This window comes from Amborella trichopoda, chromosome 3 (genome assembly GCF_054954075.1).
Source record: "Amborella trichopoda isolate Santa Cruz 75 chromosome 3, AtrichopodaSantaCruz75HAP2 v2.0, whole genome shotgun sequence".
NCBI lineage: Eukaryota > Viridiplantae > Streptophyta > Magnoliopsida > Amborellales > Amborellaceae > Amborella > Amborella trichopoda.
Genome location: NC_142338.1, coordinates 9,809,786 through 9,822,153, shown reverse-complemented (window position 1 = coordinate 9,822,153; position 12,368 = coordinate 9,809,786). Strand labels below are relative to the sequence as shown.

The following is a 12,368-nucleotide window of genomic DNA, read 5'->3' as shown; positions in this document are numbered from 1 at the left end:
AGACTATTTCCCAGATTCAAAAACTCTTTTTTTTTTCATATTCATAAATCTCGATGAGATGATTGATAATAGGGTTTTTTCATCATTAAATCAACATTTCCTATAGATTTTTGAGATGCTCATGTGATTCATTTTAAGGTTGCAACCTTATGTAAACTTTTCCCTTTAAATAAACTAAATCCCGCTAGATCTAAGGTCTTAGGGCGGCCGCATAAAACTATGAGAGCACAACGACACATCACAGGAGAGGCGAGAATACAGTGAGTATATTCGGGTGATGGAAGATTGGACATTGCACTTGTACAATCCACACTGTCCAAAAACCTACAACTAAACTGATAAAAGAAACATTTACTAAAATTTTGAAGACATTTTGACGTGTCCACCCACCGTAATTGTGTTGATAAAAATTGAAAGGGTGATCTGTGCTGTCTCCACGCTTTTGCTTTGATTACCACTCATTCACGCAAAGCCGCGGCCAACACGGGTCCGTAAATCTCACTTTCCCGAATTCCGGCGACCAGTAAATCGATGATTCCGATCATCTCATGAACGCTTAGAAGAACCAAGCAACCGGAAAATGGCGAAATTCCGACATCGTATAAAATCGCACACTTACAATACATTCTCATGTAATTACAATGCGAACAAACACGGCTCGTGTAAAGAACCAAAAAACCCCTATTTTAAGAGAGAGAAGGGTTAATCAGCACTCCTTTGGTTTGGGCTCCTCTTTAACCCTCAGATTTCGCCACAAATACCTTCCGCTGGCCATGTCCACTAAGGTCCAAAAGCCATTACCCAAAGATGAAGCCACCTGCAAAACCAGGGGAAAAAATGGCAACAGAAAAAACAAGATCAGAAATCTTTCCAGCTAATCTCCATTAAGAAGATCAGAAACCCTAAAACAATGAAACTCTAAAGAACCCATCAAATTCCCCATTGAAAATTTCCAAGAAAAACGCCACCTTTGTGGAGCAGGCAACTTTGTTTTCAGGCAAGTCATTAACAACAAGATCACCGGAATCATCGTCAGATTTCGACCTAATCGATCTCCAGGCGAAATATCCAGCCAATGTAGCAGAGAGGAAGACGAGCATAAGCCTCAAAGGACACATTTTTAAGACCTTGGGCCTGTCGTCCTCCCTGCAAAACTAATTGCCAAAAATGAAAAAAAATGGATTGAAGGATCGCCGCGAAATGGAGGTGTCGTAGTTTCCCGGCATCTACAAAACTAATTGGCAAACATGAACAAAAATGGATTGAAGGATCGCCGCGAAATGGAGGTGTTTGTTTCCCGGCGAAAACCCACCGGAGATGGCGAAGTTACGGAGAAATAACCGCCGGAAATGAGATTTTCCGACGATTAATGCGGGAACTACGACCTCTGGAAGTAGGGCAGGGTTGATTATAGATCGGTTGTTTGCCTTATAGAACAACAGGGTGGGTGGACTCAAGTTGGAAATAAGGGGAGGCGGACTTGAAATGAGAATTAATGGGAGTGGAGAGAGGGGGTTTCAAGTCCGTGTTTTGTGTACAAAGTCAAACGTGGTTGGCAACCACTCTCAGCGCACGTCCCCTCCACTCCGACCCAGTCACGACATGCAATAAAAATAGCTCTAAATTTACACTTAATATCAGAAATGCCAAGGCCCGTACTTCTTTCATTGCGGGCGGCCCAACGTAAACCCAAGCCGCCCTTTAATGCACCATTTGTATTATCCAATCTCACATTATTATATTTATTTATTGTATTTTATGTTATATATAATATTATTTAAATATTTAAACTTTTAATGATTTTAAGCCAATTTAGCTATTTATGACCAAGTATATATATGTCCAGTAAATTACTTTGTGTAAAGTAAAAAATAAAAATAGTATCTCAAAAGATTGGCTCAAATGTAAAAAGTATATGTAAATTTATCTAAGATAACTTATAATAAAGACAACCCAATGACAGATAACTTGTTATCATGATTAACTTTATTGAATCAGTGAATTATCACTGACAACGAGTATGTCCAAACAGACCGTAACACTCCATCGGAAAATATAAGCCCATGCTGTGATGTTTTCACAGGTGTGGTTTGTATAGAGCCGAGGCCCTAAATGTAAAGTGTGTCAAAAAATATAGTTTCAATATTGAAAATTTTTATCACAGCTTTAAAATATATTTTTATATTTAATTATAAAATTTAACGATTAAAAAAGAATGTAGATTGAGTAGATCTATGAAAACTTGAAAATTGACGGTCCAAAAATGCGTTACAAGATGCACTATTTCCAAAACTTGAAATCCATTTTTTTTCTCATATCCACTTATCTTGATATTGAGATGATCAATTTGGGGATATTTGAGCATCAAAACAACCTCTTCTAGTGAAATTTTTGAGGCGGGCTCTAATTTGATTGTTTAGAGCCTCGGCTCTATATAAACTTCTTCTAAACACAAAACTACATGCAAATTTATCTCTATGATAAATACAACCAAATGACAAATAAATTGCTATTATAATTAGCTTTATTAAAACAGTGAATCATCAGTGATAATTAGTATGTTCAAACAGACCCTAAAACTCCGTGGGAAAATGTAAGCCCATGTTAAAAACGATGTGATTTTCTGAAAACATATTTTATATTTGGTTAAGAAATTGCAGTTTTAAAAATAGTCCATATGTGATAGATTTATAAACACTTGCAAATGAATTGTCCAATAATGTGTTACAAGATATAAATTTTGTAAGGTTTGAAACTTATTTTTTAATGTCCATAATTTTTTAAATGATAAGCTGCGGGTATTTCAATACTAAAATTGTATTTTATCGCGGAATTTTGAGATGTGACTGCACTCTTTATTATAGAACCTAGGGTTATATAACTATTTTCTCTTATGAATAGAGTATATCAAGGTTTAGAAACGCATCTCGACCAAGGTACTCGGTCTTTTACTGAGGCGAGTGAAAGGACTCGTCTAAATCTTGCATAGGGAAAAACCCTAGAAAAAATAAAATAAAGGTATATAAAAAATAAAATAATGGTAGGAAAAGTAAAATAAAGCCAAAAGTAATCTTAAAAATTAAAAATAAAAAGCACAAAAGATGGATATGAGAAAAAATGATTTGTAGTTAGGAATATTTTAAAAATACAAAAATAGAGATTATGGAAGAAAAAACACTCACAAATCTTTGCCAAAACAATCTAATCATATGCAAACGAATTAAAAAAATTCCTATGTCTTTTACAATTTTACAATTTTTTTATTTTTATTTTTTTTATGTACCCCGAGTTGTTCACATAACTTGGGGTAACTTGGCCTTGCCCTACCTTGCTCGAGTCTGAGTTAACCCGGGCAAGTGCCCCAACACTGGAATAGATAGTGGTGGTTTTCATGGGACTTAAAAGTAAAAGGTGATTTTCTTTTGTTTTTTTTTCGTTTTTTTTTTTGGACGTTAAGGTATGATGTCTTCAAATTTTTAAAATTATCGTAAAAAAGGATAGTGTTTAAAATTAGGAAGATTTATCAAATTATCGATGAGAGATTATTCACACGTTGCATGTATCTTTTGATTGAATTTCAAAATAACACATGACCTGGAGTTGCATGTATCTTTTGATTGAATTTCAAAATAACACATGACCTGGAGTTGAAATAGTTACAAATGGGTAGAATGTTAAATAATTAATCTCTTGTAGGTATTTCGTTAAATTTTTCAATTAATTATCATATTTAATAATTATTGCTAGTTATTGTTACATTTATTTTTATATGATAAATCTCAAACTTAATGCCTATTTTATATGTAATAAATAACATAATTATGTACAACATTATCATTGGGAAGGATTTTTATGTGACCCCACCCACATATATAGTATATGTGACCTTTAGTCTCAGCTATAAGATCTAAGTATATGGTTAAAATGCTTGAGTCACAATGTCACAAATTCGCTTTTAACCGTAAGATCTTGATTGGACAGCTAAAATTTTTTTAGTTTTAATTTTTATTTTATAGATCATTTGAAAGAAAATTTTGGGGCATGAATAGATCTGGCAGTGGCACATAAGATAAAAATAATAATAAAATATTTTTGGTGATAAAAATTACCAGAATACTTCTAAAATTTATAGGGGTATTTTGGTAATTTATTTTTACAGAAAAAATTTATTTTTTTATTTTTCCCAAGCTCGCCTACTTTTATGATGGGATGCCCAAAATTTCATCCAAACATATTTTATAGAAAAAAAGTAAAAAATAAAACAATATTTGGTATGACATTGGGGCTACCTAAAAACATTTCCAATTCATTACTATCTTCAATCATTCACTATATCAATTCTATCCATAATAACTAAGTCATATGGATAATACTAATTATTAATAATGTTGACTTATTTAGACATTTTTTCTTTCATATATTATATGATATTACCCATAATTTATATTAATCAATGATTAACATCAAAGTTAGGAATATCAATTAATAATACCAACTTGTCAATATTAATGATTAAAATTATTGATATATTAATTATTTCACATATTATCAATTAAATATTAACATCATAGTTAGGAACATTAGTTTATAATTTTTAGTTGATCAATGGTTTACATTGATATAGTCATTGACATATTGATAATATTATATGTTATTATTAATTAACATGCAATTTTTGGGATTTTTGTTTTCTGTTAATTTTTTTGGATAATTAAGTGAAGATGAGAGTAAAAGGCTAGACCTTAGTTGAGCCACTAATGATATTCCACCACGACCCCAACCCCATTTTCGTTTTCTGTTAATTATACTCATTTATATGCATTTTCTCAATTGTTTTGAATCTCGTCATTCATTATCAAAAGCTGCATGCATTTAAATCCACTTGTAATGAGATAATTACTTAACGAAGTGACGAAATTAAGACATAATAATTTCAAAATTTATCCTTTCCTATTTTATTTTTTTTGACAAATCATATAGTCTTCTAAACTCGCTCTATTGTTAAGGGCATGTGCCCTACATTTGGGGTCAAGGAGCTTTTTTATTCTTGGAACACTAGCATAGATTTATGTATAATGTATCTATTAATTTCAAATCAACTTTTTCAATAACCATAACAATAATTAATTTTAACTGCCGATAAAAGTACTCATATGATAGATGTTAAAAGAACGGTGGAGAAAAATACAACAATAATAAGACAATAATTTTCAGCTGTGTAACTGTAATTCTTGAAAAGGGATCAGAATAAAATATTTTTTTCGGTTTTGTATTAATGGGGTCAAGACAAGAGAGCCCCTGACAAAAACAGGCGTATGTCACTTTAATGTGGTGAGCACACGGTATTCTTTAGTAAAAGGCGAAAGAATAGTTCGCTTTGTGCTCACCACACGACTCCGTCGTGCCTTTCTACTTTTTCTTTGCCCTAATTTATAGCTTCCCTATCTCATCAAACTCTCATCCTCATCGGTGTGGCATTAAATGAGACGGACCCAGAAAAAGAAAGTCACAACTTCCATTCAATATGATGGATTTCATACAAAACATGATTCCACTCGCCCATTGTTTCCTACTCTCAATTGTTAGGATGTATTTTTCTTTTTTTCCCCGCTTTGTATGAAATAATTGGTCTCTTTGCTTTAACTGCTGGGGGTGGCAACGGGTCGGGTAGGATCGGGTTGTGCCGGACTCAGATTCAGACCTGGACCCAGAAATATAGTGTAGAACCCGGATCCAATTGTACCCTACCCAAAAATTTAAAAATATCTATATATTTAAATATATTTCATATATTGGCACCTGAAAAATATTATCGGACCCAAACCCAAACCCAAACCCAAACCCGGACCTGATCCACTAGGTCCAATTTTTTACCCATACTTGGTTCGGGATCTGGTCCAAGAGAGAGGGAGAGCAACTGAGTGGCCATGAGAGAGAATCTTTGGTCTCTATTTTAGGTGGGTCTCACTTTTAATCCGAATCCCATCCCATCCCATCAACCCAAGCTTTGAAAGTTAACCTAGGCTGGTGTTTTCATTCTCAAGTTCAATGAAGATCAAACTTGGTCAAAGTTCATTTTTGTTTTTTATTTTGAGTACATTCCCCATTCTCTTGTGAAGCAACTTGAAAAAATTTGAATCAAAACGGATTTTTTTACTATTTTTAATGATTTTTTTGGTAAAACATGACATTTACTGGAATGACTTGGACGACACTGCCATTGTCGCCCAGTCCAGGCTGGGTGACACGGCTAGTGTCGCCTAACTTAAAACTTGTCCAAATTTCCTTTTTTTCACTTTGGATGTTTTTTTAGCCTCTTACGAAGCTTACAGAGAAAATTTGGATCAAAACGAATTTATTTACTATTTTTAATGATTTTTTTGGTAAAACAAGGCGTTTACAAAAATCTTGGTCAAAACAAGGTTCTGCAGGGTTCCGGGCCGGCAGACTTGTTCCGGGTCACAAGATAGGTTGTGTGAACAATAAATTTTGGGTTTACTAAGATAATGTGGTCCCAAGGGTTCAAAAACCATAGCATTTGCTAGTTTTAAAATGGGGTGTCTACAATTGCCCCTCTTTGGCACTCTCTGTCCTTTGAGGGACATGCGAATAGCAAAGAAGTAGACACTCTGGCATTCCCTGTCCTTCAAGGGGTAGGTGAACGTCAAAGATAAAGCAGGCATTTTAAATTTTGTTCTGTTGTCACGTAGTCAGCGGGTACACCAACTATCCTTCTAAGTCATTGTGCTCACCAAACTCACTCACCCAGGGCATTTTTCCTCCTAGGATTTTCAGTATTATCGGTGAGGTACACAAGCTCGAAACTCGAGTTGGATTTTCTGGCCATGCCAGTTAACTTCAGGGGTTTTGTAGTTTGAAATCTTTATCCTTGGCATTTTCTTTGATCTCCTTAGGGCTTCGTAAGGCTATCTATAGGAAAAGGCCTTCTATAGGAAGAGACTTGTCTGGCTGAATCCGAAGAAAGAGACGAGGCAGCAACGTGGTATTCATCATATACGCGTGTCCAAGCTCCTTCATTTTAGAAAATGTTTGAGAAATTTTGAAAGTAGGGGAAGATTTGAAATAGAACCCAGAGCAGGGACAAGTTACGATTTTAACAAAGAAATTAACGTTTTTGAAATCACAAACATATAATGGAAATTTTGAAAAGAGAAAGATATTTGAAAAACAAAGTTGGTTAGCAGTTTTAACTCATGCAACCACAAAGCCCTCTAAGCAGTTTAGCGTCATGGAGTGATAGACCATACACCTGACCCTTTTACATCCTACGGGGATAAACAAGGTGGTTCTGCCTTGAATACATTGAACATGGTGCTTGTGCCCTGAACAACATTGAACGTGGTGGTTGTGTCCTGAACACACCCGACATTTTACGTCATGCGGGGCTAGACATTACTTGTCTCGTCTAGCTTACGTTACACGAGTTTGACGTTGAACTGGATATACCCGGCCCTTAGAGTCATACGAGGCTAGACATTAGAACATGGTTGTTGTGCCCTAAACATATTGAACAGGGTGGTTGTGCCCTAAACACATTGAACAGGGTGGTTGTGCCCTGAACACATCTGGCATTTTACTTCATACGGGACTAGACGTTACTTATCTTGACTCTTTAACGTCACACGAGTTTGACGTTTTTCCTATCTCGGCTCTTTAACGCCACACGAGTTTGACGTTTTTCCATTGAAACATGGTGGTTGTGCCCTGAATCGAACTTTGGTTGGCAGTTTAAGCTCATGCCACCGAGGAGTGTTCTCTCTTTTTTATTTTATTTTTCATTTTTTTTGAAATTTTGGAAGCTTGGTTGGCAATTTAGGCTCATGCCACCGCGGAGCGTTTCTATTTTTTTTATTTTTTTTTGAAATTTTCTAGAAAATTGGGATGGCAGTTTAGGCTCATGCCACCGAGGAGCATTGCCTTTTTGAATTTTGTTTTTTTTTTTGAAATTGGTTGGCAGTTTAGGCGCATGCCACCTAGGAGCGTTTTATTTTAAAAGTTAATAAAAATGTTTGAAAATAATCATAAAAATCCATGACAAAACATGTTTGATCCTTGGAAGTCCCCAAAAATTGAGTGGGGAAAATTTTTTCGGCGACACTGGCCGTGTTGCCCGAGTGGCAGTGGTGGTGTCGCCCAGCTTTGGGCGACCCAACTGGTGTCGCCCACCTAAAAAAAATCTTTTTATTTTTATTTTTTTATTAAGAGTGTTTTGTTGGAAAATGAAAAAAAAAAACTTTTGGCAAAAATGTATGGGTAAATTTATTTATTTTTGGTTTCTATTGGAAATTTTTTTAAAAAAATATGTAGGTGACATGGGCGATGTCGCCCAAGTCTGAGTACGGAATTGGGCGACACGCCCCGTATCGCCCAGACCTCCGACCATCAAATTTTTTTTTATTTTTTTTATTTTTCTTTTTTTAGGGTTATCTAAACCTGCTGTTGGCCGAAGTAGATAACTATAGAACGCGTTTTGGGTCAGGTTTCTTTTTTCTTTTTCTTTTTTTATAAAAATCATCCCCCTCCCATTCTTCTCTCATCTTTCAAACTCAATTTTCTTCCTCTCACCTTCATCCTCTCCCTTTTTCATCATCTTCCCTTTGTTTTTACAAGTTTTTATGGCACCCATCCTTAGGCTTTCATGGCTCCTAAGAAGAACAATGCGATCTCCGTGGGCAAGGGGTAGGCTCTCAAGCGAGTTGACGACGGAAGAGAGGAGAAGGACTCCCCTATTTTTCCTAGGGTTAGGCACTTCCCTTAAAGTTTTCCCTCTCATATTTCTCAGGGCCTTTGGTCTGGTGAAATTTCCCGATGCTTCCATGGCTTCCCTATCGTCGGACCTTGGTTCTGAGATTGGTTTCGTTTCGCTCGGCAGTGACCCGAGCTCATGACCCTTCTGGCTACAATTTCGATGATAGGCATTTTGAGCATGACCTCTTGCTATGTGAACTTTCCACTCCTTGAGGCTCTTGCTGAGAGGTTCAACTATCAGACGACCAATTTCTTTCTTCCTACAGGTGATACAATGCCAACTTTGGAGGAAGTTGTTAGGATTTCTGGCCTGAACTTGTCCGGGATTGCATGTCAACCCTTCACTGCCATTGACGACCATTCTATCATGGGTGCGCGACTGTTGAGGGCTGCTTATTCTTTACATGGTCAGTGGGTTGATATGGAGTTGCTGGTCCGAAATCAAAAGTAATCTCGAGTCGCTGAACAGATCCATATTTTTCTCTTTGTGCTGTTGGGCTCTATTCCCTTTCCGAGTGGTAGTAAGACAATTCGTAACTCTGATTCCTTTAATCCATGCATTCTGGGAATGAGCTGGTTACACCATTGTTTCGATCGTGTTTGCGGGCATATACCGGGGTCTTCATGACCGGGTCACGCGAGGTGATTGATTTATTGAGGGCGGTGTCCTGATTTTGTAGGTATATTTTTTAACACAATTTTATTTTATTTTTCCCTTGGAACTCAGTTTTTTATCTGGTTTTGGGTTCTAGAACTCATATTTTTGCAATAGAGATTTATTTGGAAAAAGCCCGGCTCGATCCGGGAGGGTCTCAGTTGGGCGACACTACCAGTGTCGCCCAAACCAATTTGCCCCAGATCATTCCGGGGTTCTGGACTTTTATTGTGTGACCTTTTTGGGATGCTTTTGGCTCTTGCTTTCTGCAGATTTGGGCTTCCGAACACGTCATTGTTGTTCGCCCTCCTTGATCAACGACAGTTGTATCTGCTGCTCTGGGACTCGCATATGTCAACGACACCACTCGGCCCGGGGATGTTAATTATTATCGCAGGATTCTTGACGAGTTTTCGTCATTTGATTGGGTGATCAAGGGTCTTGAAAACATATCGCTATTGCTGCCTGCTATGGGGCATTCATGTCTTATTCTGGCGGGGCAGCACTTCACATAGGGGTATTTCCCTCAGAAGGTGCTTCGCCAGTTTCGCCATACTCAGAATTACACCTTTTCAATAGAGGTGATCGATCGTCGCCCTATCTTTCTGCTTCGTCGACACTCTTCAACCCTTTTTGTCAAGGCAAGTTTGTCATGGAAGGGAAATAAGTCCTCTTCTAGTGAGGGGTTAGCTAAGCAAGACGAGCCCACAACTACTTCGAACTATGAATCTTGGTGGGAATGTTCCTACCTTCTTAACCTAGGCTTTTAACCTAGGCTGGTGTTTTCATTCACAAGTTCAATGAAGATATGTAAAGGGCTTCCGTAGCCAGGATTCGAAACCCAATCTCTAGGTTGAGAGACAAATATCCTAGACTACAACAAATTAATATTCGTGCATCACATGGATCACTGATGAATACTAGAGATCGATCATAGATCCCAATAATAGTCTTGCTCTAACCCAATGTTACAAGCCTAAATATCAAGGCCAGACCCTACTAGACCGCCTGGACCAAATCAAATCACCTAGTCCAACAAGTTGGATGACCAAGTGTACTAATAACAATTTCAAAAAGAGTTTGTGATGCTAGGACATGAAAACAAAGTTTGTAAATTAGTAAGCACCTAAACAGTGACATAAAAAAATTGACAGTATATTGGTGTCAAATTGTTTTAAGGGAAATGTGACTGATAAATGTGTATATAATATGCAAATAAATTTTTTATGTATTATGATATGTCTATATGTAGATAACATGCTTATCTTTTGCACTAATCTAGAAATTGTAGAGGAAATTAAAAGATTCTTCACAATTAACTTTGATATGAAGAACTTAAGAGACGTTGATGTGATACTTGTTATCAAAATAGTGAGAAAAAAATCTTAACTCAATCTTATTGCGTTGAGAAAATGCTCTGTAAGTTTAAACATATTGATAATAAGTCAGTCTCCACCCTTATATATCCTCATATTAAGTTAAAGAAAAATGATGGGAGATGTATATATCAAATTAAGTATGCCAAGGTAATTAGTAGTTTGATATATACAATGAGTAGCACGGGTCCTAACATTGAATATGTGGTGGGAAAACTTAGTAGATAAACAAGTTGGCCAGGTAGAGAGCATTTGGATGCTATATTTCAAGTATTAATATACTTGAAAGGAACTATCAATTATGATATACACTATGTAGGTTATCCAAACGTGCAGGAAGGATATATTGATGCTAATTGTAACAAAAAAAATCTAAGATTCACTTTCAACATCCAGATGGATTTATACGCTAGTGGGTGGTGCGATATCATGGGGGTCAAATAAACAAATATGTATTTCACGTTTTACGATGGGGTATCAAATTATTGCTTTAGACCCTACCAGTAAAGAGGCAAAATGGCTAAAAAACTTGTTATATGACAATTCCGATATGGCCAAAACTCATATCTGCAATCACAATATATTGCGATAATCAAGCTACTATTGTGAGAGCTTGTAACGATGTATATAATGGAAAATCTACACATATTGAGAGAAGGCATAACTTCATTAAAATATTAATTGGAGATAGAGTGATTAATGTAGAATATGTAAAATCAAAAGAAATTTTGGTTGATCCTTTGACAAAAAGCCTTGTAAGGAATAACATTTGTAAGACGTAAAAAGAACGGGGCTAGAGTCGATTGACTAATCATCTACAATCGGAACCCAACCTAGTCTTTTTAACCTCAAAATTCTAGGTTTAATGTGGTAAAAACAAATTGTACATATGATTAGTTTGATCATTAGATGACAAAATATTATAAGCACCTATTCTTAGAAAATCCATATGGCGGATAAGTCTAGTGATAACTTGTATGTTAGTAGGTTGAGTTATACTCTTAATGTTGTTTGTGGATTATACATAAGTTGGACCATTTTATATACAAGGGCACTCTTGATAGACACACCCATATAAGTATAGATGTGTAACTGCTTCCTATGAGATGAGACTCATCTCTAAAGCACTTATAAAATTGGGATATAAGCACAATGGTCAAAATGTTCTGGCAGCTAAAAGATACCATAGTTGAATATTGGGTGAGTTATACTACTGGCCTGTTAGATAAACAACTTGGTTCAAAGCTACATGCGACTATAGTACTTGATGGACTTTGTAATATACACTCTTAGTGAAGATTCAAAAAGAAAGATACCTTTATCGAATGCAAATAATGTGTTTTTTATATTCTTTCTTGTTATTTTGAAATAGTGGAGGAAAATGTTAGTATTTTTAGCTTTGAAAAATACTTGTGTGTATTTCTAAATAACAATATGATTTTGTGTGATTTTTTCTAAGCTGTAATTTGTAGACAGAGAAAGGTGTGGGTTTCTAGTCATACATTAAAGAGGGGAGTGTAGATTAAGTGGTATTTAAGTGTACACATTCTCATGCCTTCTATTCTTAG

General features: G+C 36.0%; 1 protein-coding gene and 1 non-coding gene across 2 annotated transcripts; both read right to left on the bottom strand.

Annotated features, from left to right (window-relative positions):
* Positions 1-248: 248 nt before the first annotated feature.
* Positions 249-1,225, bottom strand: LOC18448796 (uncharacterized). The gene is made up of 2 exons (XM_088862597.1): positions 918-1,225; positions 249-817 (listed from the first exon to the last, which is right to left on the bottom strand). Exons 1-2 carry the CDS (start codon positions 1,116-1,118, stop codon positions 707-709), a joined length of 312 nt encoding a protein of 103 aa, XP_088718723.1. The 5' UTR covers positions 1,119-1,225; the 3' UTR covers positions 249-706.
* A 4,057-nt stretch (positions 1,226-5,282) lies between these two features.
* LOC148782731 (U5 spliceosomal RNA) lies at positions 5,283-5,396 on the bottom strand. The gene has a single exon (XR_016053155.1). It is a non-coding gene; the product is annotated as a U5 spliceosomal RNA (small nuclear RNA).
* Between the last annotated feature and the right edge of the window lie 6,972 nt (positions 5,397-12,368).